Here is a 22,216-nt window from a genome sequence, read left to right on the forward strand (position 1 = left end):
TGAAAACCCCTTTCCATCAATACTTGTTGTTAATGTTTAGATAGGTGGAATGCTTGGTTTTACTGTGCTCAGTGAAACGGGCTTTCAGTAAAACATGACTGATGTTTGTTTTTTCTCTCTGGCAGTTGTTAGGATCGTAGCGTTACGGAACATATGGGCATGGAGTCAGGAACCACTGGTATTTTTGATGATGTAGACAAGAGTGACCTGAAGGCAGATTTTAGTTCAATTTCCAGTAGGTCTAACTTTAGATTTTCTGCATGCCTCTGCCCGCCTCTGCCGCTCGCCGCTGCCCCGCGTGTCCCCCCGCGTGTCCCCCCGCGGCCGGCGGCTCCTCGCCGCTGCCCCGCGCAGCCCGTGTCCCGGCCCCTCGGTGTCCCCCGTGCCCCGCGCTGTCCTCGCACGCTCCCGGCCCCTCGGTGTCCCCCGTGCCCCGCGCTGTCCTCGCACGCTCCCGGCCCCTCGGTGCCTCCCGTGCCCTGTGCTCTCAGGGCACTGCTCTGCTTGTCTGGAGCCTCATGTGCTCCAGAGAGCCCGTGAGTAACGTCCCAGACCCTGGGCACTTGTTCAGGTGGCTTTTTGCATTCTGCTGGGCTAGAAAAAGGGCCTGAATACTGAGCAAGTCTTGGATGAGAACATGTCTGCTCAGTAATTTGTTTCTGTTCTTTTAAAGAATGATAACTTTTAATCAGTCTTATCAACACAGGGAGTGTCTTGCGAGAGTGTGATGTGATAACCACAAGTTTCTTTGGTTACGTTTTTTACTCCTCCGTTTTGGGTTCTGATTCATTGCAGGTGCGTTGTTACGAGAACACCGAGTGGGCTGTTTCTGCTCAGGACAGTTTTGAGTGTTGCTTAAAGCTCTGTTGGTATTTTGTCCATTTGAAGGACTAGAAAAAGGCCAACGTGATTTGGTTTAGTTCCTGAAGTGTTTGACTCACAGCTGGAGCCAACCGAGGTAGCTGCATTTTGCCCATGCGAACAGACTTTAAAAATTTTGATTATTGATTATTCTACATATTATTGTTTTAAGTAATTGTAAATGATAATATTAATAACATTGATTGCTGTTTTATAAATTCTTGTAGATAAAACCAGCAAAGAGAACACACTGGATATTTGTACTTATTCTTTATCTTAATTTTAAATTTTCCTGGAATTGTCTGTAGTAACATCAGCGTTTGTCGTGTTCACTGGGGCAGCGCAGGGAAAGGCGATGGAGCTTGGCACGGACAAGAATTTATTTGTAAAGACTGCGAGTGCGATGTAAGCAGATACAATAGTCAGTGCAGCTTAATGACGTTCTGGGGTAATTAATGCCCTCTAAAATGCTTTTGCGTTAATGGTATCTGTCAAAACTTCGCAGCTTATGAACCGCTATTAAATAATCTCCTCACCTCATTGCACCAAGTCATTTAAAATAGTAAGTACACAATATTTAGCTTAGAAAGGTGAGTTCCGGTGGTTGCCATAAACACGGCTGAGGTGGTTTTGCAGGTGTAGGCTGTGTGACCGCGCTGTGTCCTGCAGCGCTGCTGCTCCGCGCGGGGTCACCGCGGTGTGAGCCGGGTCTGGAGGTGTCACGGCACGTTCTGCGGGTCCCTGGGCTTGTTGGGGTTTCTCGTGCGTGGGCAGGCTCAGCGGCGGTGCCGTTGGCCGCGGCAGCCGTGGGCTCACACACCCTTCCAACAGGCTTTAGAGTCAGCACGTTGGGTTCTGCTCCCCGCTCTGCCGCGCCCCCGCGGCCGTGAAAGCCTTCTCCTGCGGGGGTGCCGCAAACGCCTCGGTGAATTTCAGCCGGAAGGATTTGGAGAGGTGGTAGTAGAGGATGGGGTCGAAGCAGAGGCTGGACACGGCGCACAGCAGCGTGGCCTCTTTGGCTATGAAGAGGGCGCGCTTCAGCGGGCAGCTGGCGATGGCGTCGCTCTGGCTGAGCGTGTAGGGGATGCGCACCACGTGGTAGGGCACGAAGCACAGCACGTACCCCGCGCTCACCAGCAGGATGCTGAGCAGGGCTTTCCTCGCGCTGCCGTAGCTCTCGCTGTCTTTGTTGCGGTAGAGCTGTCGGACGACGAGGAAATTGGAGATCAGTATCACAGCTGAAAAGTTCAGGAATATCGCTGTGCATATGAAATTAGTTAACACGTGCCAGTCCCTTCCGAATTTCGATTTGAAATCGATGCATCCTGCCCCGGGTGTCTCTTCAATGGTTTTTATCGGGATCGCCATGTTGGGCAGCGTGATGAGGAGAACCATTGCCCACACGACTGCAGACAACATCTTGGCGAAGCCAGGCTCCTGGATGCGGTAGATCTTACAACTGTGCATTAGCTGAAGGCAACGATCCATGCTCACAAACCCCAAAAATATAATCGATAAGTACATGTTCAGGTAGATGAAACAGGCTGTGACCTGACAGTGGAATATCCTCAGTTTCCAGGATGCGACTCCTAGGTCGACAACGATCTTCACTGGCAACGCCAAAGTCAACAAGAAGTCCGCTGTTAAGAGGTTAATTAAGTAGATGCTCATAGGCTTCTGCTTCTGATCTTTTTGTGTGAATGCCCACAGTGCGAAACAACTTCCAATAAATCCCATTAGAAAAATCAAGTAGTAAAAGTAGGTGAAAGGTTCCATCTCCCCCCAGACGAGGCACTGCGAGGCGTTGCTGGCCATGGCGAGCTTCTTGTGCAGGCTGGTTTGCTGCGGCAGATCAGGAACCTACAGAAAGAGCCAAGGAGACATCAGGGACAGCAGCGTTGGCCGAGCGCAGCAGGTGTGCTCGGAGACTTGTGCTGGGTTAGTTTCGGGGGAAAAACACAATTGGGAAGAAGTGTCTGTCTCTCCCCGTGCTGCTTCACTGGCATCCAAGAGGGCTTTGTTCTTGTATCGGGAACGTTTGGAGATGTATTACACTGGTTCTAGAAAGCATGTAGACTTCAGAGCAGCTTTTCCACGAGCACAGTCCTTCTGGGTGTGTGTTTGGTTCAAAACCCCCGCCAACCAACCAAAACACCGAAGAAAAAGGGTTGAATTTCTTCAAGATTAAGCATCTGGTTAATAATGGTCATACTAGGGCTTCATAACTTTTGAACAATTGAAGCTATTCCATAAAGAAGCGTAATATTTGTAGCGTCTTGTTCTATAAAAACATGTCAGACGCAGATATATGGGATGAGCAAACAGTTGTAGTCAGTTTCACAAGCTGCTCTCTGTTCCTACTTGAACAGAGGAGAAATTAACCATGTTTTTCTGAAGCCTTTGGAAAAAAGCAAGTTCTGAAAGAAGCCACTGTTAAATATTTTTGCTCACTCCCCTTTTACACTTCACTAAGAAATCACAGGGTAGAAAAAAGGAAAGTGTTGGTCTTATTTGAATTCAACGTGCTGCTCCGTGCCCGCCAGGGTCTTGTGCCGTCAGGCTGCTGCACAGAATGCTGCGGGAAAGGAGGACTCAAAACCAATACATCTATGTCTGGAATAGCATCAGGCTGCAACAGGTTCTTATTTTATCCTATTGTTCCCAATTTTAATATATAATATGAGAGAACTGCATTCACACACCTATTTTCTGCTGTAAGACATATCCAGATGTGTGTAATTTGTAAACCAAAGTGGCTGCAGATCCTCCGGTGATTTAAAAGAGGGGAGAAGCGGTTTGTTCTCGGTTGGCTTTCGGGGTGCTCTAACACGGAAGGCGGTTGTTAAGTCTGGGTCTGTGCTGGGCCGAGGAGCTGCCGGTGTGAGTCTCGACAAACCCAGCCCCTAAATACGGCTGAACCGGGGGACACTGGCCGGGGCCAGCGCTCAGCTCACTTGGGCCTGGCTTTCCCTGTGCTCGGCACAGCCTGCGTTCAAGCTCTATTTTCACGTACTCTAGACGGGCTGGAATAAAGACCAAAGCACATACCTGTCTCAGCGTCTCGGGGCTCCTCGCGCATCGCCCTGCGAGCGTTCGGCGCGGCTGGGCGGCTGCTCCGCAGCCCGGGAGCGCGTCAGCCTCTTCCTCTGCCGCAGCGGCTGGTGTTGGAACGCCTCTGTGGTTTCTAACTGTGCCAACTGACGCAGTTCAGACCGGCGTTCAGATAACTGAACCATGTGGAAGTTACCTAAAAAAGAGGTGACGGAAAATGTCAGTGCTCACGACAGAGCCCGGAGAGACCCTTTTCCCGCTTCCTGGGGCAGGGGCACGCTGAGGGCCGTGTCTGGCACACCGAGGCCGGCGTCCCCCACGCCAAGGACAGGGCTGGACGTGCCAAAGACAGGGCTCTGCGTGGCTCGCCGTGAGCCGATCCTCCGGCACTCGGTGCTCTGCGGGATGGGACTGAGCGGCAGGGAGGAAGAAGGCTGAGGAAGAGCCGGGTTAGGCAGGGTGCTGTGGGCAGGAGCGCGGGCTGTCGTGGTTTGTTGCGGCTCGGAGCTCGTTTTTGCTGCGGTGCCGGCTGTCCCCGGAGCGCCGTGCTGGCTGTCCCCAGAGCACCGTGCCAGCTGTCCCCGGAGCGCCGCGGTGCCAGTGTGGCAGAGCGGCCCCCGGCCGTGCAGGTCTCACTCCTCCCGGCCGCAGGGTGAACACTGAGTTCAAACGATCACCACGTGTGCAAGGGTGATGGGATGTGCGCACCGAGTCAGCCCTGCGTGGGGACACATGCATGGTCCCCAAAACCTCGGGGGTCCCGGGTTCTTGGCTGGCGCTGGAGACGTGTGGCAGCAACCGCGGGTTCTGTGCTTTCAGATTTGTGAAGCCCAAACTCCCCCCGCCCCCCATATGTCTTACGTGTGAAGATCGGTGTGGAGCCGGGTTTTGTCTGCAGTTGGCCTCTTTCACTTTCATATCCCTGCATGACATCTCTTTTCTAGAGCTGTAACCTGTTTTGCAGATTTAAAGGCACACGGATTCTACCAATAGCAATTACAACTCTGCACCTTTGGTCACTTGCCAAGCACTATTACAAATAATAATGACACTTCAGGGATGTGAGGGAAATGTTTATAAGCTTTTTAAAAAAAACAAACAGGAGAAGAGGTCCAACAGGAGGCCAGGAGCCGAGGTACTGACAGCGCTACCAAAACCCCCGTGTTAGCGCTTTGTCACAGCTGAAAATCCACAGGAATTTACAAATCACGCACCAGAGCTTTGTGAGGAAACAAGTGAAGAATGTCTGGTTTGAAGTTTAGTCATAAGCTTAAAGTTCAGACCATATTTGTCGAAATGTTTGCAAAGCTTCATTATCCGCAAAGATCCCATGTTTGGTTTTGAGCAAACACGGGCTGGGTTTGTGGTGTTACGCTCGTGATGCAAAACCGGTCTTTGCGTGCTTGTATTTTTCTTTTTTAAACTCGAAATGCAGCGTTCAGTCAGTTTTGTGTGTGTTTGTGTCTCCCCTTTTCTGTAGGGTCAGTTTACAGCTTGGACAGCTCTTCCAGGGCTAAACCCCAACGTGATGGCTGGGTAAACCTGGACTGAAGGGTGATTTACACTTCATACAGAGGCGTTTGGGGAGGAGAAGAAACGTGAGAACGTGAGTGCTCTGAGTTATGATTCAGTTTTGACTGTGGGTCAGTGTCATCCACCTCCCCTGTCTATATGCCTCACTTAAAAGGCCCTTTTTGTTTGTAAATCACAGATGCAGATGGTAGGTTTTGCTGTAGTTAAAGTTACTTCTCATCATAAACCCCTATTTTTGGTGTTTAAACTTTGCTGAATTTTTGACGTTAGAGGTTTTCCATGGCGCGCCTGCCCGGGCTGGGGGTGTGAGAAGGGAACTCGGCCAGAACGATTAAATCCCTTCTGAGAACAAAGCTGGGGAAAAGAACATCTAAACCGTAAAAAAACAAACCTAAATCCAGTGACCTTTCTAAGAGCATCAGGAGAGTTGCCTTTCGAACTGGGCACACCAGAGATGGATGTGGGTGGTCCCAGGATCAGCTCTGCTACCTCTTCACATTTTGTGTGTGCAGTTGGAATCACAGAATCACAGATCAGCTGGGTTGGAGGGACCTCCCCAGCTCCCCCCCTGCCATGGGCAGGGACATCTGCACCAGCTCAGGGTGCTCAGACCCTGTCCAGCCTGGCCTGGGATGTCTCAGGGATGGTCCATCCACCACCCCTCTGGGAACCTGGGCCAGGCTCTCACCACCCTCAGCACAAACAATTCCTTCCTCATGTCCAGCCGGAATCTCCCTCCTTTAGTTGAACCCGTCACCCTTGTCCTGTCTCAGCGGTCCCTGCTCAAAGGTCTGCCTCCTTTTTGTCAAAGCTTGCAAAGCAATTAAAAAGTTAGACAAGCATATACTGTGGAAGCATTTTCATCTCTGTGTGCCACTGTGCTTTCACAGCCACAGTTATTGAGATTTACGTGGACAAATACCAAGCCCTGCCATGTAAGGAACTAAATGTTTTTGCCATAAATGACAAAATCTCTCCCTCAAAGCAGCAGATTCCCTTCCCCACAGGCAGTTTCCCTTCCTGGGAGGGAAGAGCCTGCGAGGTTTCAGTTGGACAAGCCCGGGAGCTCTGAAAAAAACAGATAAATAATCTCTAATGTATTCTCTTGAAATAACAGAACCAAACGCAGCTTTCTCCTGCAGGGCCCGGGCTGGCTGGGCTGTGGAGCCCCAGCCTGCGGGAGGGGCTGCGGGGTGGGCTTGGGGTGCGGGGGCTCCGCAGGGAGACAGGACGGGGTGAACCCCGGTATGTGCAGAGTGTGCAGGGGAAGGCATGGGGTGAACCCCCAGTGTGTGTGTGCAGAGTGCACAGGGGACGGGACGGGGTGAACCCCGGTGTGTGCAAAGTGTGCAGGGGAAGGCACGGGGTGAACCCCCAGTGTGTGTGTGCAGAGTGCGCAGGGGACGGGACGGGGTGAACCCCGGTGTGTGCAGAGTGCGCAGGGGACGGGACGGGGTGAACCCCGGTGTGTGCAGAGTGCGCAGGGGACGGGACGGGGTGAACCCCGGTGTGTGCAGAGTGCGCAGGGGACGGGACGGGGTGAACCCCCGGTGTGTGCAGAGTGCGCAGGGGACGGGACGGGGTGAACCCCGGTGTGTGCAGAGTGCGCAGGGGACGGGACGGGGTGAACCCCCAGTGTATGTGTGCAGAGTGCGCAGGGGACGGGACGGGGTGAACCCCCAGTGTATGTGTGCAGAGTGCGCAGGGGACGGGACGGGGTGAACCCCCAGTGTATGTGTGCAGAGTGCGCAGGGGACGGGACGGGGTGAACCCCGGTGTGTGCAGAGTGCGCAGGGGACGGGACGGGGTGAACCCCCGGTGTGTGCAGAGTGCGCAGGGGACGGGACGGGGTGAACCCCCGGTGTGTGCAGAGTGCGCAGGGGACGGGACGGGGTGAACCCCGGTGTGTGCAGAGTGCGCAGGGGACGGGACGGGGTGAACCCCGGTGTGTGCAGAGTGCGCAGGGGACGGGACGGGGTGAACCCCCGGTGTGTGCAGAGTGTGCAGGGGAAGGGACGGGATGAACCCCCGGTGTGTGCAGAGTGTGCAGGGAAAGGGACGGGATGAACCCCCGGTGTGTGCAGAGTGTGCAGGGGAAGGGACGGGATGAACCCCCGGTGTGTGCAGAGTGTGCAGGGGGACAGGATGGGGTGAACCCCGGTGTGTGCAGAGTGCGCAGGGGGACAGGACGGGGTGAACTCCGGTGTGTGCAGAGTGCGCAGGGGGACAGGACGGGGTGAACCCCGGTGTGTGCAGAGTGCGCAGGGGACGGGACGGGGTGAACCCCGGTGTGTGCAGAGTGCGCAGGGGACGGGACGGGGTGAACCCCGGTGTGTGCAGAGTGCGCAGGGGACGGGACGGGGTGAACCCCCGGTGTGTGCAGAGTGCGCAGGGGAAGGGACGGGGTGAACCCCGGTGTGTGCAGAGTGCGCAGGGGACGGGACGGGGTGAACCCCGGTGTGTGCAGAGTGCGCAGGGGACGGGACGGGGTGAACCCCATTGTGTGCAGAGTGCGCAGGGGACGGGACGGGGTGAACCCCCGGTGTGTGCAGAGTGCGCAGGGGAAGGGACGGGGTGAACCCCGGTGTGTGCAGAGTGCGCAGGGGAAGGGACGGGGTGAACCCCGGTGTGTGCAGAGTGCGCAGGGGAAGGGACGGGGTGAACCCCGTTGTGTGCACAGTGCGCAGGGGAAGGGACGGGGTGAACCCCGGTGTGTGCACAGTGCGCAGGGGAAGGGACGGGGTGAACCCCGTTGTGTGCACAGTGCGCAGGGGAAGGGACGGGGTGAACCCCGGTGTGTGCAGAGTGTGCAGGGGAAGGGACGGGGTGAACCCCGTTGTGTGCACAGTGCGCAGGGGAAGGGATGGGGTGAACCCCGTTGTGTGCACAGTGCGCAGGGGAAGGGACGGGGTGAACCCCGGTGTGTGCAGACTCTCGGTCCCTCAGGGTCAGTGCACGCGCGCCGGCAGAGCCCCGGGGCGGTGCGTGGGGCTCTTGCACCAGCAGTTTCCCGCAGCCCAGAAGGCTCACAGCCCGTGCGTTTATAAACCTCTCCCCCCGAGGCAGTGTCTGGTAGGACTGGGGTGAAGCACAGTGGCAGAAAGGTGAAGCACATGATATTTCTGTTCCTCTATCATCTTTGCAAAGTAAACCGAAAGCATTCGGCTTCCAGAGCCATTGCCTGAAAGCTTCTGTGGGCGCTTTATGCACCAGTGTGTTTTCCCTGTGCAGTGATAAAAATAATCAAGAAAAAAGAAAAAGGCTGCGCTGGAAAATACAGTTAAAAAAAGATATTGTATTTATATATAGAAGGTTAGTGGCTTTCAGCTACTATCTTTGTACAAAGAGAAATGGTTTATCATCATCCCAAAAGCATAGGAAAACCCAAAACATTGTTCTTGCTGGATTCAAATATACCCCAGAGTTTCTAGACTCTTTGGGTCTTTGAGTGTCCTTACCGTCTTCTGCAACAACAGGAGTTACTGAGATCTCAGTTTGGTGTGAACATCTTTGGCGTGCACCGTGTTACTGCGGAGAAGCCCTGGACAGTATGGTGCAGCGTAACCGTGTTGGTTTATAGAAGGATCCTCCTTAGATGCTTGTCTTGAGCATCGCGTTTTACAGAAGTACTCTTACATTTGGTGCTTAAGGGTGACAATCATGCTTAATGCCTAAGTTTATAGAGTGTTTCCCCTAAGAAATCCTACATATATATATATATATTTAGAGGTTCCGTGCAGATCTTTGAGGATTTCATCTGTATTTTTGGTTCACGTTTTCTCCGTGGCCATTGCGATAGTCCTTCCTGCCACTGCGCGCTGCCTCGGCGCGTTGCTCCGGGAGCTGGAGCGCCCGGGAGCTGCCCAGGGTCCCGGTTCTGTCCACGGGCTCTGGGCCGTGTCCCTGCCCGCAGTGCCGGTCCTGCCCACGGGCTGTGGGACGTGGGCTCTGGGCCGTGTCCCTGCCCACGGGCTGTGGGACGTGGGCTCTGGGCCGTGTCCCTGCCCACGGTCCCGGTCCTGTCCGCGGGCTGTGGGACGTGGGCTCTGGGACACGTCCCTGCCCGCGGTCCCGGTCCCTGGGCCGGCTGGTGCCGTCGCCGTGTGGCGCGGCTCCCGGGAACCGCGGCGCGTGGCTTTGGGGACGACTGTCGGACGGTCCCTGGCTGGGGCACTGGGGGTTTTGTTCCAGTTGTTCCTCTCTCTGTTCTGAGATCCAGACATGTTGTATCCCACCATAATGCACTCACAGCATCAGGTGCAGCAGCACGTAGTAAATATATTGGCAACACGCAATAATGTGATTATACAGAGAAACTCCACTTGGTATCTTTATGCTGAAAGCTTTTTCTGTTACTGCTGGTTCTCATCTGTTCCATTTCTTTGAGGCCTGAATACTTGAGTCACTTTCTGAAACGTGCGTTATTTTGCAGCCCTGAACCTACATTATGTTTATACTTTCCCCGAGCGTATTGGATCTTTTGGATTTAGAAATTTCAGCCTCGCTTGAAGTTTTCAGCTTGAGCTGCAGTTTTTGATACAGCTTTTCTCGGAAGGGAACGCAGAGGAAGAAGTAAATGATGGGGTCGAGGCAGACGTTGGCAGCGGACAGCACCAGCGTGAACTCCTTGGCGTAGAACAGGGCTGCTCTCGCCCGGCAGCTGAAGTGCGAGCTCGTCTGGCTGAGCGTGTACGGGATCCTGCAGAGGTGATAGGGGACGAAGCAAACCACAAACACGAACATGACACTGAATATGTTGCGGTTGGTTTTCCTCTTGGTCGCTTCTGAGCTCCTTCTGAACCTTTTGTAAGAGCTGTATATTTTTTTGGATATAGAAGTGTAAACAATGATTAGCAGAAGAAAAACAACCCAGAATATTCCTGTGCAAATGTAACTGGATGCCTTGTGCCACTGTCTGCCCAGCTCACTTTTAAGACCTATACATTTTGTGGAATAATTTTCTTTAGTGATTTCAGTGGTTAAGATCATATTTGGAAAGGATATAGCCATTAACAATAACCATACAATTATAGAGACCACCTTGCTGCAGTTGACAGTGTGAACAAAGGAGGCGAACAAAGGCTTTACAATTTTGTAGTATCTGTCAAGACCGATGAGGCCGAAGAACGCTATCCCGATGTACATGTTCGTGTAAAAAACAACAGCGGAGTATCTGCACACGAACGCGTTGAGCTGCGGAGGCGCGATTTCCGAGTCAGCGAGGATCTTGAAAGGAAACGTCAGGCTCATGAGGAGGTCGGCAACCACGATGTTCTTGAGATAGACAATGAAGCTCTTTTTGCTGGGCACATGCAGGAAGAGCCAGGCGGCCGCGGCGTTCAGCGCCAGCCCCGCCAGGAAGATGAGGCAGTAGAGCAGGGGGAGCACCGTCCTGGTTATCACTGTGCTGTGGCCGCAGCCGCTGCCCGACGAGTTGCTGCTGGAGTTGAGCATCCTACCATGTCCGTGTTCCTGGAGACAGAGAAAGACTAATTAGTACAAGAGTTCTGCTCTTACTTCACAATAAACCTGGCACATTCCTCAGGAATCGCCACATTATCATTTCCATAGTAAGTGTTTTCCAAGTGGTGCCATCTCACTCGTTGATGATGTTCAAGGGTTTACTGCTCTTTTGGACAGAGACTCCGTTTGCTTCTCTGTTTAGTTTCGATCTGTTGTCTTCAAGCCCTGTGCTGCCCTTTTCTGTGGGTCTCAGTCTATGTGCTGCAGACCGGGGGGGCACCGACGCACAGGGATGTGCCCCCAGCACATCTCATTATCTCTGAGGACCAGAGTGTATTTTTAGCCCTGGTTTACCAGGAAGCACACGAGGGATATGAATATTCCTTGTACAAGTGTTCTGGTTTGTATCCAGGCACGGCGAATGCTCTTCTGTTAGTCAGGCCTGGAAATATCTCGTGTTTGCCAATGTTCTCTAATGCTCACTTCAAAGGCAGCCGCGTGTGCCGCCAGCACAGCTTGCGGGAAGCGTGCGCTTTGAGCAGCACGTGTCCGCGTGTTAGCGTAATGGAGAAGCCAGGCTTGTCCTCTCCAGTCATTCAGATCTAGATTTTAGAGGATCGCCGAGAAGAACTCACATCTGCTGTGAGCTTTTCTTTGGCAGGATGTTTATGGGGGCGGATTATCCTCTGCAGGGAGGGCAGAACAGATATAGACACAATGCTGTTGTATTTGGCAAATGAAAACCTAGGCAACTGGTAAACATGTGCCGTGGAGCTGGGAAAAGAAAGCCACCATCTTTTAGAAAATAAAGAATTCCCTTATTGCCACAGTCAGAGCTGTAGCTGATGCCTCCGTATAGCAGATTGGAACCTGAACACAACCTTTCAATAACTAGACATGGGAATTTGCTTTTAAAGAGGTAAAAGTGGCTTCCTTGGGTACGCTGTCTCCTGTGTGTTCTGCAGCCGAGCACGGCTGAGCGGTGCGGCGCTGTTCCGGAGCGGCTGGAGAAGGGAGCGGGTGCTGCCCTGTGCCCCCCGGCGCCCGCGGCTCCTGGTGCTGCTCTGTCGGACCTGCGCTCCCGTCTCGGCGTGTTGGCTCCAGTCCTGGGGCGTCCGTTGTCGTTTGGTTGGGTTTTTAAAGGAGCAGGACGGCACGGAGGGCAGGCGTCACACTAGAGTTACCACATGAATGTGGTAACGGCGTCAGGTTCATCTGCACACCGTGACCGCTCCTCGTTGGTGTGCACTGGTGGGTCAGTTTGGGAGCTTTGTGTCCAGATGCTGCTTGAGGCAGTGACTAAACTTAAGGATTATTTTTTCCCCCTTCTACCTAATTCTTCCAACACTGCTGTTTATTTTGCTGCTGCATAGCCGCTGCTGTTTGCTGGTGTGTTGGAGGGTACATGTTGGCACCCAGCGATTTGTGATATGTAGGTGGCAATGGCCTTTCATACTTGAGCAGCATTTTGTGTTCAAATGCCTGGTACAGCATAAAGTCTATTTATTCTATGTAAATAATATCAACTAGTTGTGCAAAAGCAGCAGACTTGGTTCACCAATTAACAAGATTGTTTTGGTAAAATATAGAAAAGTTTTGAGCTTTCTTAGTTTGCAAATCACGTTGTCTTGGCAAAACACAAAAGGAAAGTTGCATCAACCATGAAAAATGCTTAGTTCCTTCTGTATTCAGGCTCTTAACACTGTCATTTATAACCCTTCTAGTATCACCAAGGCACTTTGAAATCTGACAGCTAAGTTACAGAAGGAAAAGTTCATGGCTGCTTTACTGAACATAAGAATAATATTTACAAGTTCTTTTTTTCCCGTTGAATATACTGAAGTTGTGTAGCACTGAGCGCACATTTTAGCTGTTTCTGGGAAGCGGTGCAGCTGCTTGGTGAGTCGCGGGGTCAGCTGCTGGCAGCGGTCACTGTCCTTGGGGCTGTGTGCCCTGCGCCGCGGTACGTGGGGACGGAGATGGGGCCACACGCGGTCTCTGGGGTCAGAGCTCTACAGGGCGCGCGGTGCCCAGCGCACGAAGCCGCCGCTTCTGCCGAGCTGTGCCGAGAGAGGAGCGTTTCTCTAACGCGTTCCTGCTGATGCGTCAGTCATGGGGCAAGTTTGCAGGTTTGCAAGTTTGCCAGGAGACTAAGATTTCTTTATTTTCCTGTTCTTATTAGAACATCTGTCACAAAGCAATGTCTGCATCTCCATACTCCAGAGGATAAAAGTATGCAAAATACACCACATATATTTCAGCTCTTTAAAACGAGGTGTCGGGTGGTGGTTTGTCACGGATGCGTAGAGTGCAGTGCTGAGCAGTTGCACGAGGGTGCCAATGATGACAATCGCGTTGCTGTTGCAGGAAGTCACGAGGAGCTGCGATACCATCGTCCACGGTGCTGAGTGCGGTGCTGTGGGACGGGCTCCACAAAGGGTGCAACATCGTCTGGGGGTCTGGGCTCCTCGCTGTGCTCCGCGTGCTGCCCCTTCCCTCCTCTCCTCCCCAGCTGCTCACCCTCTAGCAAAAGTACATGTTGCAAGCCGGTGTTTTCAGGCAATGCAGGGATGAGAAAACAGGTGGTTTTGTGCCCAGGTTGATGGAGCAGCGTGGTGCACAGCCCGGCGCTGGGGGAGCGGGGACGTGAGACCCCCAGCCCCCCCGCAGCCACGCTTCCAGCATCGCGCTCGTCCTGCTGCCAGCCCAGGGCATGGCTGGCGTGGGGCACCTACTGCTGTCACCGTGGCCACCGGGCCAGCACTGGTGAGTGCAGGCGTCTGCAGTGCCGGCTGTGTGTGACAGGCTCCTGTCACCGTGGCAGTGCCGGCTATGTGTGACTGGCCGCTGTCACCGTGGCAGTGCCGGCTGCGTGTGACAGGCCACCTGCCGAAGGCACCACACACAGAATCCCAGAACCCCAGAGTGTCAGGGGTCGAAGGGCCCTGGAAAGCTCACCCAGTGCAATCCCCCCATGGAGCAGGAACACCCAGATGAGGTTACACAGGAAGGTGTCCAGGCGGGTTGGAATGTCTGCACAGAAGGAGACTCCACAACCCCCTGGGCAGCCTGGGCCAGGCTCTGACACCCTCACCCACAACAAGTTTCTTCTCAAATTTAAGTGGAACCTTTTGTGTTCCAGTTTGCACCCATTGCCCCTTGTCCTGTCCCTGGTTGTCACCAGCAGAGCCTGGCTCCATCCTCCTGACACTGCCCCTTTCCATATTGATCCCCAGGAATGAGTCCCCCCTCAGTGTCCTCTTGTCCAGCTCCAGAGCCCCAGCTCCCTCAGCCTTTCCTCACACGGGAGATGCTCCACTCCCTGCAGCATCTTGGTGGCTGCGCTGGACTCTCTGCAGCAGTTCCCTGTCCTGCTGGAACTGAGGGGCCACAGCTGGACACAAGATTCCAGCTGGTGCGGGACGTTTGCCCGCGGTGTGCGGTGATGTCCGGTGTTGCGAGGGACAAGGTGAGCGGGGAGAGGCGACAGGAGCAGCTGTAGATAAGGCTGTTTGTGCCGTTCAAGCGCCCTGTGAAGGGCAGTGCAGGCGCCCGTGGCTGCGGCGTGGGGACACCTCAAGGGCGGAATTTCATTTCTGTCTTGCAAGACTCACCACGGATTGTTTCATTTCTTCTTCGTGCCCAAGAGCCCCTGGCACTTTCGAAAGCTGAGATTTAACAGCCTCATTCTCCTGAAAGTTGAAGTTTTCATTCTCTTTTTATTTCTGATTTTTAGACAAGGGTGTGAATGATTCTAAAACTGCAATCTTTTAACGTTAAAAGACTAGAGCTTGTGAAGTATCTGTGCAAACCCCGATACTCGCACTGCAACCTGGGCGATGCTTTGAGCTGTTTGCATGTAGGATCTGTTTCTGGTCTAATCCAAACACTCCATTTTTTCTTATTAAGCCTCCAAAAAATGCCACCAAGATCCTTGTGACCCCCCGTCAGTAATGATGTCCCAATTAGGGAGTGGTGGATGTAAGAGAAGTTAGGACCAGAGTATTGGGAATGGTCCGTTTATGATTTGATATTAGAGGATTAAACAGATCAGCTTTTAGAAGTGACTGTCCTGTCAAAATCGGATTTGTTCTAGTAGGAGTGTGTTAATAAAGCATTTTAATGATTAGTAGTTTTATTCTCCTGAAACCGGGTATTTAAAAGGCAGAAAATGTGTCTCAAATAAAGAAATAATTCCCTTTAGTATTCTATTGTAACAGTAACATTCGCCATTTAAATACTGGATTTTTATATTGTATTTTCTGGTGTTTTAAGCTATGAGATTTACGTAGTTGTGTTTCCCTAGTTGTAAATTAAACCAGCAGGAGTTGCTTAAGAAGATTCTCTTGCCGGGTGCCCGGTGCGGCGCGGCCCTTACCTGGCTCCGTGGCGCAGCGCCGGGGCGTCCTGGGCGTGCGTCTGTCCCCCTTTTCCGTGTTCATTTACTGTCGTGGCTGCTCGGTCCCGGTGATCTGTTTGTGTTTTGCGTAGCGCCTGGATGATTTCCCGTTCAGCCTATTAGTCAGTTACAAAAATGAATTACAGTGGTAGCTATTTTAAAGTCAAAAGAGAATGTTTGAGGGCGTTGGTATCGTACAGAAATGTGATGCGAAGGCGGAGTCTTTCACTTGGAAGGAAGCATCAAATGACGCGTGTCCCTCGTCAGCCACGGGCAGGTGTGCAGAAGGAGCCCGTCCCGCGGGCAGGTGTGCAGAGCGAGTCCCGCAGCCGTGTCCCCGCAGCCGGTCCGTCGCTCCCGGCCGGCTCCGCTGTCCCCATGCGCTGCACAGGGCACCGGCGGTGCCGCCAGCGCGCTCTGCAGTGACGGTTATCTCCCGATCAGCACTGGCTCGTGGTGCAGCGGAGCAGCTGTGGGGCTGAGCTCAGGGGCTGCAGATGGTCAGGCTATTTTCGTCTGCGCGAAGCAGTGTTGAACCGTGTTCAGGAAAGCCGCGTTTGTGCAGTTGGCAAAGCAGCCGGCACTCTGGAGCTCGGCGCCGGTGTTTGCTTTTCCTCAGCCGTTCCCAGGCCCGGCTGTGACGTTGTGTGTGGAGCCGAGCGGCCGTCAGAGCGGCTGCTGGTGCTGGAGCGCAGCGCGGGGGCTGAGCCGCGCTCCGGGGATACGCGCTGCATCTCTGCTCTGTGGCTCCTTGCTTCTTAGTTGTTCCTTTTCTTTGAACCTTTATTACTTGTCTGTCTTCCTCCCTTCCTGTTCTTTCCATACATTTACTGGGAGGCTTTGAAATCAAGCACAAAATTGGTGGCAATGTATGGCAATGGCAAAGGTAATATCTTCGTTATGAAGCTGGCAAAGCGGTATGTTCAGAGAGAGATCTCAGGTTTGGGGAGAGAAATTGAAGTATATATGTTTACTTTTTTAAAAAGTGAAATATGTAAGCTTTGTATATTACTGTTAATAAATATTTAGTACACGACTTGAGCTTTGCTTTACAGCACGTAGCCCAAACCCTCTGTTAAATACACGGTTGCCTCCTGGACTTTCCGTCTGTGTTTCTCCCAGTACAAGACGGGGCTGCGAGGTGTGCGAGGTGTGCAAGGTGTGCAAGGTGCGGGAGGTGACTGTTCCGTCAGCCGCTGCATTGCTGCGAGTGTGCATCCTGCGCTCACAGCCGGCCCGCAGCCTCTGCCCTCCCCAGACCCCGGGAAACAACGGGGTGTCTTCAGAGACAGAATTGTCTGTATGCTATTGCAAGTGCTCTGGCTCCTCTATTGTTTCCAAGACTCCCAGATCAGAGCCATAATAATCAATTGTTCGTTGCTTTTGGGTAGTGAGCTTGGCTGTTTGTTTCATAGACAGTTTTAAACTTGCCTTATATCCCATTTCTGCAGTGGTATGAGTGTTCAGCCTTCTGAGAACCTGCCTCTGAGCTCTCAGGGGTGCTGGGCAGGGACCATGATGTGAACTGGGGTTCAGTTACTTTCTCGGGTGTCCGAGGCAGGGACTTGCTCTGGTCCCCTCTCAGCTGCCTGGCACCGGGTCCTTCCTCCTCATCGGGCTCCTTCCTCTTCAGGTGGCAGCTGCTGCCGTGATCCTGCTGGTGCCAGCCCCCCGGTGCGGTGCCAGCCCCCCGGTGCGGTGCCAGCCCCCCGGTGCGGTGCCAGCCCTCCGGTGCGGTGCCAGCCCACTTCCCCGGCCCTGCATCTGCCCCGTGGGCTGGCGGCTGCAGGTTTAGGATTCACGTCCCATGGACGCTGTGTGTCACCCCTCGCACTGTCAGGATTTCTGCACGGTCCAGCTGCTCTCATCAGAGGGAGAAATGCGTCACACTTACGTCTTCATCTGAGTACGAACGAGAGAAGATCTCTGTTTTCTCTGGGCGAACGAGCGCTCCTCAAGGTAATAACCCAGTCACCATCAGAAAACACACACGTTGCAGTTGTGTGTGTAGTTGTGTACTGTCCTTTTCGATGGGAACAGCTGTGGAAACTTTCAGTCATGGGATTCTCTTGTCCTTTTATTAAAAATAAGAACAGTGAACTTCTGCCTTGCCTGCAAATTTCCTTTTTTAGAGTCATAAAATCTACAGACCCACACGATGTGCTCTGCAGCATCTTAACTGGAAAGTCCGTGAACTGTCAGTTGGCATTCAAGATCGCTGCGCATTAACTATCTTGCGGCATCAGGGGATTCGCCTGTAAGGTTTACACTTCATTTTTGTTTACTAACGAGAGGCTTCCTGGCGATGTCACATCTGGCAGTCGTCTCGGCCGCGCAGTGTCACCTCCCGCCACCTGCCCTGCACTGAGTAACCCATCCTGGGAGGCTCTGGGGCTGCTCAGGACCGGAACCACCCGTGCTGTGCGTGTGTCCTGCCCTGCCCAGAGCGTCGTTTCTTCACGGACACGCCGCCTGGTTTGGCCGCGTGCTCAGTCTCTGGTGTTGCGGCGGGTGGACACGTGGGTGCACGTGGAATCCGGGCACTCCCGTCAGGACCGAGCTCTGGGGCCGAGGCTGTCCGCGGCAACTGCTGAACGATTTGCGGGTTCCGCGTGTCCTGAAGCGCTGAGTCTTGGCAGGTCTCATCTGCAGTGATGGATGTTGTCATCAGTCACAAGGTGTTCCTTGTCAGGGGACAGAATGTGTTTTTAGATACTTTGGCTCTATTGGAAGCCCGTGGGCAGAGCATGACCGTGGTGCGCACCGATGGCAGGGCCGAGCTGGAGAGCTGCGGCTCATCCCCGGGGGAGGCCAGTCCCGCAGCAGTTTCGATTGCATGTTCATTTTTCCTGACCAGGTGGTCCCGACCAGGCTGGAGGCTGTGCCGGCCGCGGTGCCGGCCACGGTCCCGACCAGGCTGTGGTCCCAATCAGGCTGTGCCGGCCACGGTCCCGACCAGGCTGTGGTCCCAATCAGGCTGTGCCGGCCATGGTCCTGACCAGGCTGTGGTCCCAATCAGGCTGTGCCGGCCATGGTCCTGACCAGGCTGTGGTCCCAATCAGGCTGTGCCGGCCGCAGTGCTGGCTGTGGTCCCCACCGGGCTGTGGTCCCCACCGGGCTGTGGTCCCCACCGGGCTGTGCCGGCCGCAGTCCCCACTCTGCTCTGGGCAGTGCAGCAGCTCTGGCCGCCACTGAGGTGTTGAGCAGGAGCAGCAGAACACGGCTGGTCAGGGCCCAGAGCCCCGTATCGCTGCCGTCCGCTCCAGGGGCCGCGGGAGCCGGTGTGGGCTGGGCCGGGAACTCGGTTCTGGGCAGCCAGAGTCAGCCCAGCACGAGCTGAGCTCAAACGTGCGGGTGCCACCTGGGCTCCCTCTCAGAAGTTGTGCAAGTCTCGTGATGGAGCAGAAAGTTCAAGCTTCATAGTCATCGGTACGAAATCATCTCAAAAATGGTAATATGCTGAAAGATAACAGAACCCAACAGTGAGCAAATTTGGGGATGTCTTTTTCATACTTTATATTTTGAAATTATGTCATCGTAGGACTGCCTAACAACATGGCTGTGCTTTTGGGTTTGAAATGTCATTCTTGGTTAAAACATGTTTAGAATTGGTAAACTAGAACCAAGTACACGAGTCACAGTGCTGCTGGTACAACGCTGAGGTGCGCAGCTCTCAAGGTTCCAAGCGTAAGGGCTGTTGTGTGGTGGGTTAAACACTGCACACAGATTTTCTGTGCACTTCAGAGAAGTGAGCGGTTGTCCGGACAGAGGATTAAGAGCTTAAGGGGTGGGTGAGCTGTCTCAGCTCTGTGTACAGTTTCACCCCGTTGGAATGGCTCTGGACAGCAGGGCAAACTGAAAGGTCACTTTGTTATGAAAACATGGATATTTTTCCAAAATGCCAGCCAACTTTAGTATTTAAGGATCTGAAGATTTGGCTGCTGTTTGCAAAGAGTTAGAAAGCCGGCAGTGAGCGCGATTGCGAGAAGACCCCTGCTGTACATCGTATCTTTCGGTGGCTTAAAAACAGGCTGATAATGCGTTTTACCTTTAGCCGTATAGGTCTTGTCTTTCCCCCAAAATTCACTTCTGCTAGTCTAACCGTTGTTTTATTAAAAGTTCAAATTGAACTTTGTCTGAGCTCAGTGCCTGTGAGAGGAAACCTTGTTAACGGTCCTGCTGGTGGAGCCCTGTGTCAGACCCGGAGAGCACAGGCTGGCAGAGGCAGGTGAGACGGCTGGTGTATGAGTGCCCTGGTGACCAGGTGCCCCTGTGCCTGGGGACGGATGAGCACGGTGGGTGGCGGCTCCGCAGCCGTGGCAGCAGCTCCAGATGGAGCTGTTCTAAAGGGAGGTCTCAGACCGCCAGACCTTTGCCACACAGCAGCAATATCTCTGACTACTAATCTTATAGGTCTGTGCCCCGATAGCCAACCTTCTGATGAAGTAGTCAATGCTTCCAGCCCTTCTGAATGTGAAAACACATAGATTTTGTTATTTCTGCTGCCAAGCTCTGTGAATTGGTAAAAGCAGAATGAACAAGATAAACGTTTTTCTGGAATAATCTTACCGGAGGGCATGCTCATTGCCAAAGGCTTGCAGGGCTTCTGGATTTGGGTTTTTCCCTATCAAAGCTGCTGGGCAGGTGTCTGTGCACTGTGTGAACGGTCTCCTGAGCCTGACCGGGATCTCTCAGACACAGTCTGTGGGTTCAGGTGTCACCGCTGTCCCCCCTGGGCGACCCAGGCTGGCGATGGCGCTGGCACACGTCGGAATGAGCCCGGTCACACCAGTTGTGGAATTACAGTTGCTTTATTCATGAGATTCTGCTGCGCGTCAAGACAAAGATACGTTTAGAGGAGAACTGGGGGTTTAGTTTCTGTTCTGAAGATGCCCGGGAAGCCGTGCTGGTGGGAAGGCACAGGGAAGGTTGTTGCTAGAGAAACTGCAGAAGGAAAGGACATAATGTCTGTAGTGACAAACCTCTGGCACAGGTCGCGCTCTGGAGCTGTTCTGAGTGCGTTTGAACGTTTCTTGCACCATTGCCCATGGCAGGGGAGTTCAGGCTGGGCCGCTCAGTTCCTCTGTAACACAAAGCTCCCTATGCGAGAACACCCGCCGGTGCTCAGGGCTGCGTGCTCCCTGTGTTCTTGGCTCTGATCTGCTGTCGCGCCTGCACCTGGAAAACCACCAGTCACATACGGTGTCCTGCAAGAAAAGGTGTCTCGTTCTGCACAGCCCGCGTTCCTGTGCGCTCAGGCCTGGCGTGCCGCTCCAAAACGGCAGGTCAGCGCCTCACTCCTCCTGTGAACTTGTTTGTACCTTTTTCTTTCGAGGACAACTTCTAAGGAGCAAAATTCTGTGTCAAATTCAAACAAATTAGATGTAGTTATCTGGTATTTGGGGACTGGGATATTCTTTTGTAACTTGTTTTTAGCCCTGGGAAAATATTTCACAAACAGCATCCTCGAAGAGCTGTTGTGTGTGTAAGTGCGTGCATCAGCCAGCGAGAAAGGCTTATCACAGAGACATCCGGCCCAGATAAGGTTATTTTGGGGCGACTGTGTGCAGAGTGGTGTGATCACAGTCACCGGGTGGGGGGCACGGCTGCCCTGCTGCCCAGGACCCCTGCGGTCCCCGCTGCGTCTCCTGGTCCCCCGGGGACGGGCTCTCCAGCCAGTCAGTGACGGGCATCGCCCGCGGCACCTGCTTCGGGTAACGCGTTCTTGGGCAAGAAGTTCTTCCTAGGGAACAGCAGCACTCTTCCTCCTGGGAGGAAATCCCGTGTAAGTGGTGTAAGTGCAGCCTTGAGTCGAACAACAAGTGTGTGGTGAGAAAGCGTGGGGGGGGTGTGTGTGTGTGTGTGTGTGTGTCCCGTGCGGGACGGTGTTGGAACAGTTCCGTCCCCAGGGGCTGTTGGGCACTGAGCAGGCTGCCCCGGGCAGGGGGAGCTGGAAGGGGGCGAACGGCTGCAATCAGAGACAGGGCTGTGCTGCGGGTGTGAATTTAACACAGTCATTATCGAGCAGTTTAACGAGCCATAAACCCTTCTGTGATTTACCATTACTTGCATTGTAAAGGGGAGACCAGAAGCGCTTGGTCTTGGTTTTCTTTAACCATATAAGACCTCCCAAGAGTCGTTGTTTATTCATATCTCTGTGTACATAACTCATCTCCCAGTCCTGAACATCACACTTGACGAGGCCAGCCCAGCGTGCCGTTTCCGTTCACGAGAACTGGGCTGTGCAGCCCCGTCCCCAGAGTGGCGCTCTGTGCGCTTTTGTACCTGCACAGACCCCTAAGAATCCAAGATGGCCAGTGTGATTGCAGACCCATCTTGGAGGCTGTGTGTGGACATAGTTCTGTACAGACTGGAAAACAGGGTTTATTCTGCGGTATTTTAGCCATTTAAAAGATTGTTATTTAAAGCAGGATAAATCCCGTAGATATCCTTGCCAAGGAAGGCTGGACCAGATGGCCCTTGTGGTCCCTTCCACCCTGTATTCTGTGGTTCTTGTCTCCCTTTCCAGAAATGGTCTCCCCTGAGCAATGTAAATAGTTTTGGAACACTTGCATTGATCTGAATATATAATCCAAATATTATAGTGCTTACACTTCAGCTGTTTCATTGTGCATAAAATGGAATCTAAAATTGAACTAATGGTGTTTTTTAGAAAAAGAGGACTCCTTGTTTCAGTAGGAAAGTCTCTCAAAGGTGTTCTGCAGTATTTCATCTGGTTATCTGAATGCTGCATTTTCAGGATTATTTTATGAAACCTTTTTCTCTGTATCAGAAGTCCTTGTAGGAATCAGGCACTTGCTGAGGGACTGACGCCCTCTTCTGCTTGTTCAGTTGCACTGCATTGTGTAACATCCCTATACGAACTAATTGCTCAGAGCACGCGTCAGC

At 53.2% G+C, this 22,216-nt stretch overlaps 2 protein-coding genes across 2 annotated transcripts; both read right to left on the bottom strand.

Annotated features, from left to right (window-relative positions):
• Positions 1 to 1,701: 1,701 nt before the first annotated feature.
• On the bottom strand, positions 1,702 to 2,676 carry GPR171 (G protein-coupled receptor 171; the record flags this gene model as incomplete). The annotated part of the gene is made up of 1 exon (XM_080349672.1): positions 1,702 to 2,676. One exon carries the CDS (start codon positions 2,674 to 2,676, stop codon positions 1,702 to 1,704), a length of 975 nt encoding a protein of 324 aa, XP_080205798.1.
• Positions 2,677 to 3,914: 1,238 nt separating this feature from the next.
• Positions 3,915 to 15,334, bottom strand: P2RY14 (purinergic receptor P2Y14; the record flags this gene model as incomplete). The annotated part of the gene is made up of 4 exons (XM_080349673.1): positions 15,287 to 15,334; positions 9,890 to 10,917; positions 4,214 to 4,323; positions 3,915 to 4,108 (listed from the first exon to the last, which is right to left on the bottom strand). Exons 2-4 carry the CDS (start codon positions 10,897 to 10,899, stop codon positions 3,915 to 3,917), a joined length of 1,314 nt encoding a protein of 437 aa, XP_080205799.1. The 5' UTR covers positions 10,900 to 10,917; positions 15,287 to 15,334.
• Between the last annotated feature and the right edge of the window lie 6,882 nt (positions 15,335 to 22,216).

The sequence above is a fragment of the Nesoenas mayeri genome, assembly GCF_963082525.1.
Source record: "Nesoenas mayeri genome assembly, chromosome: 9".
NCBI lineage: Eukaryota > Metazoa > Chordata > Aves > Columbiformes > Columbidae > Nesoenas > Nesoenas mayeri.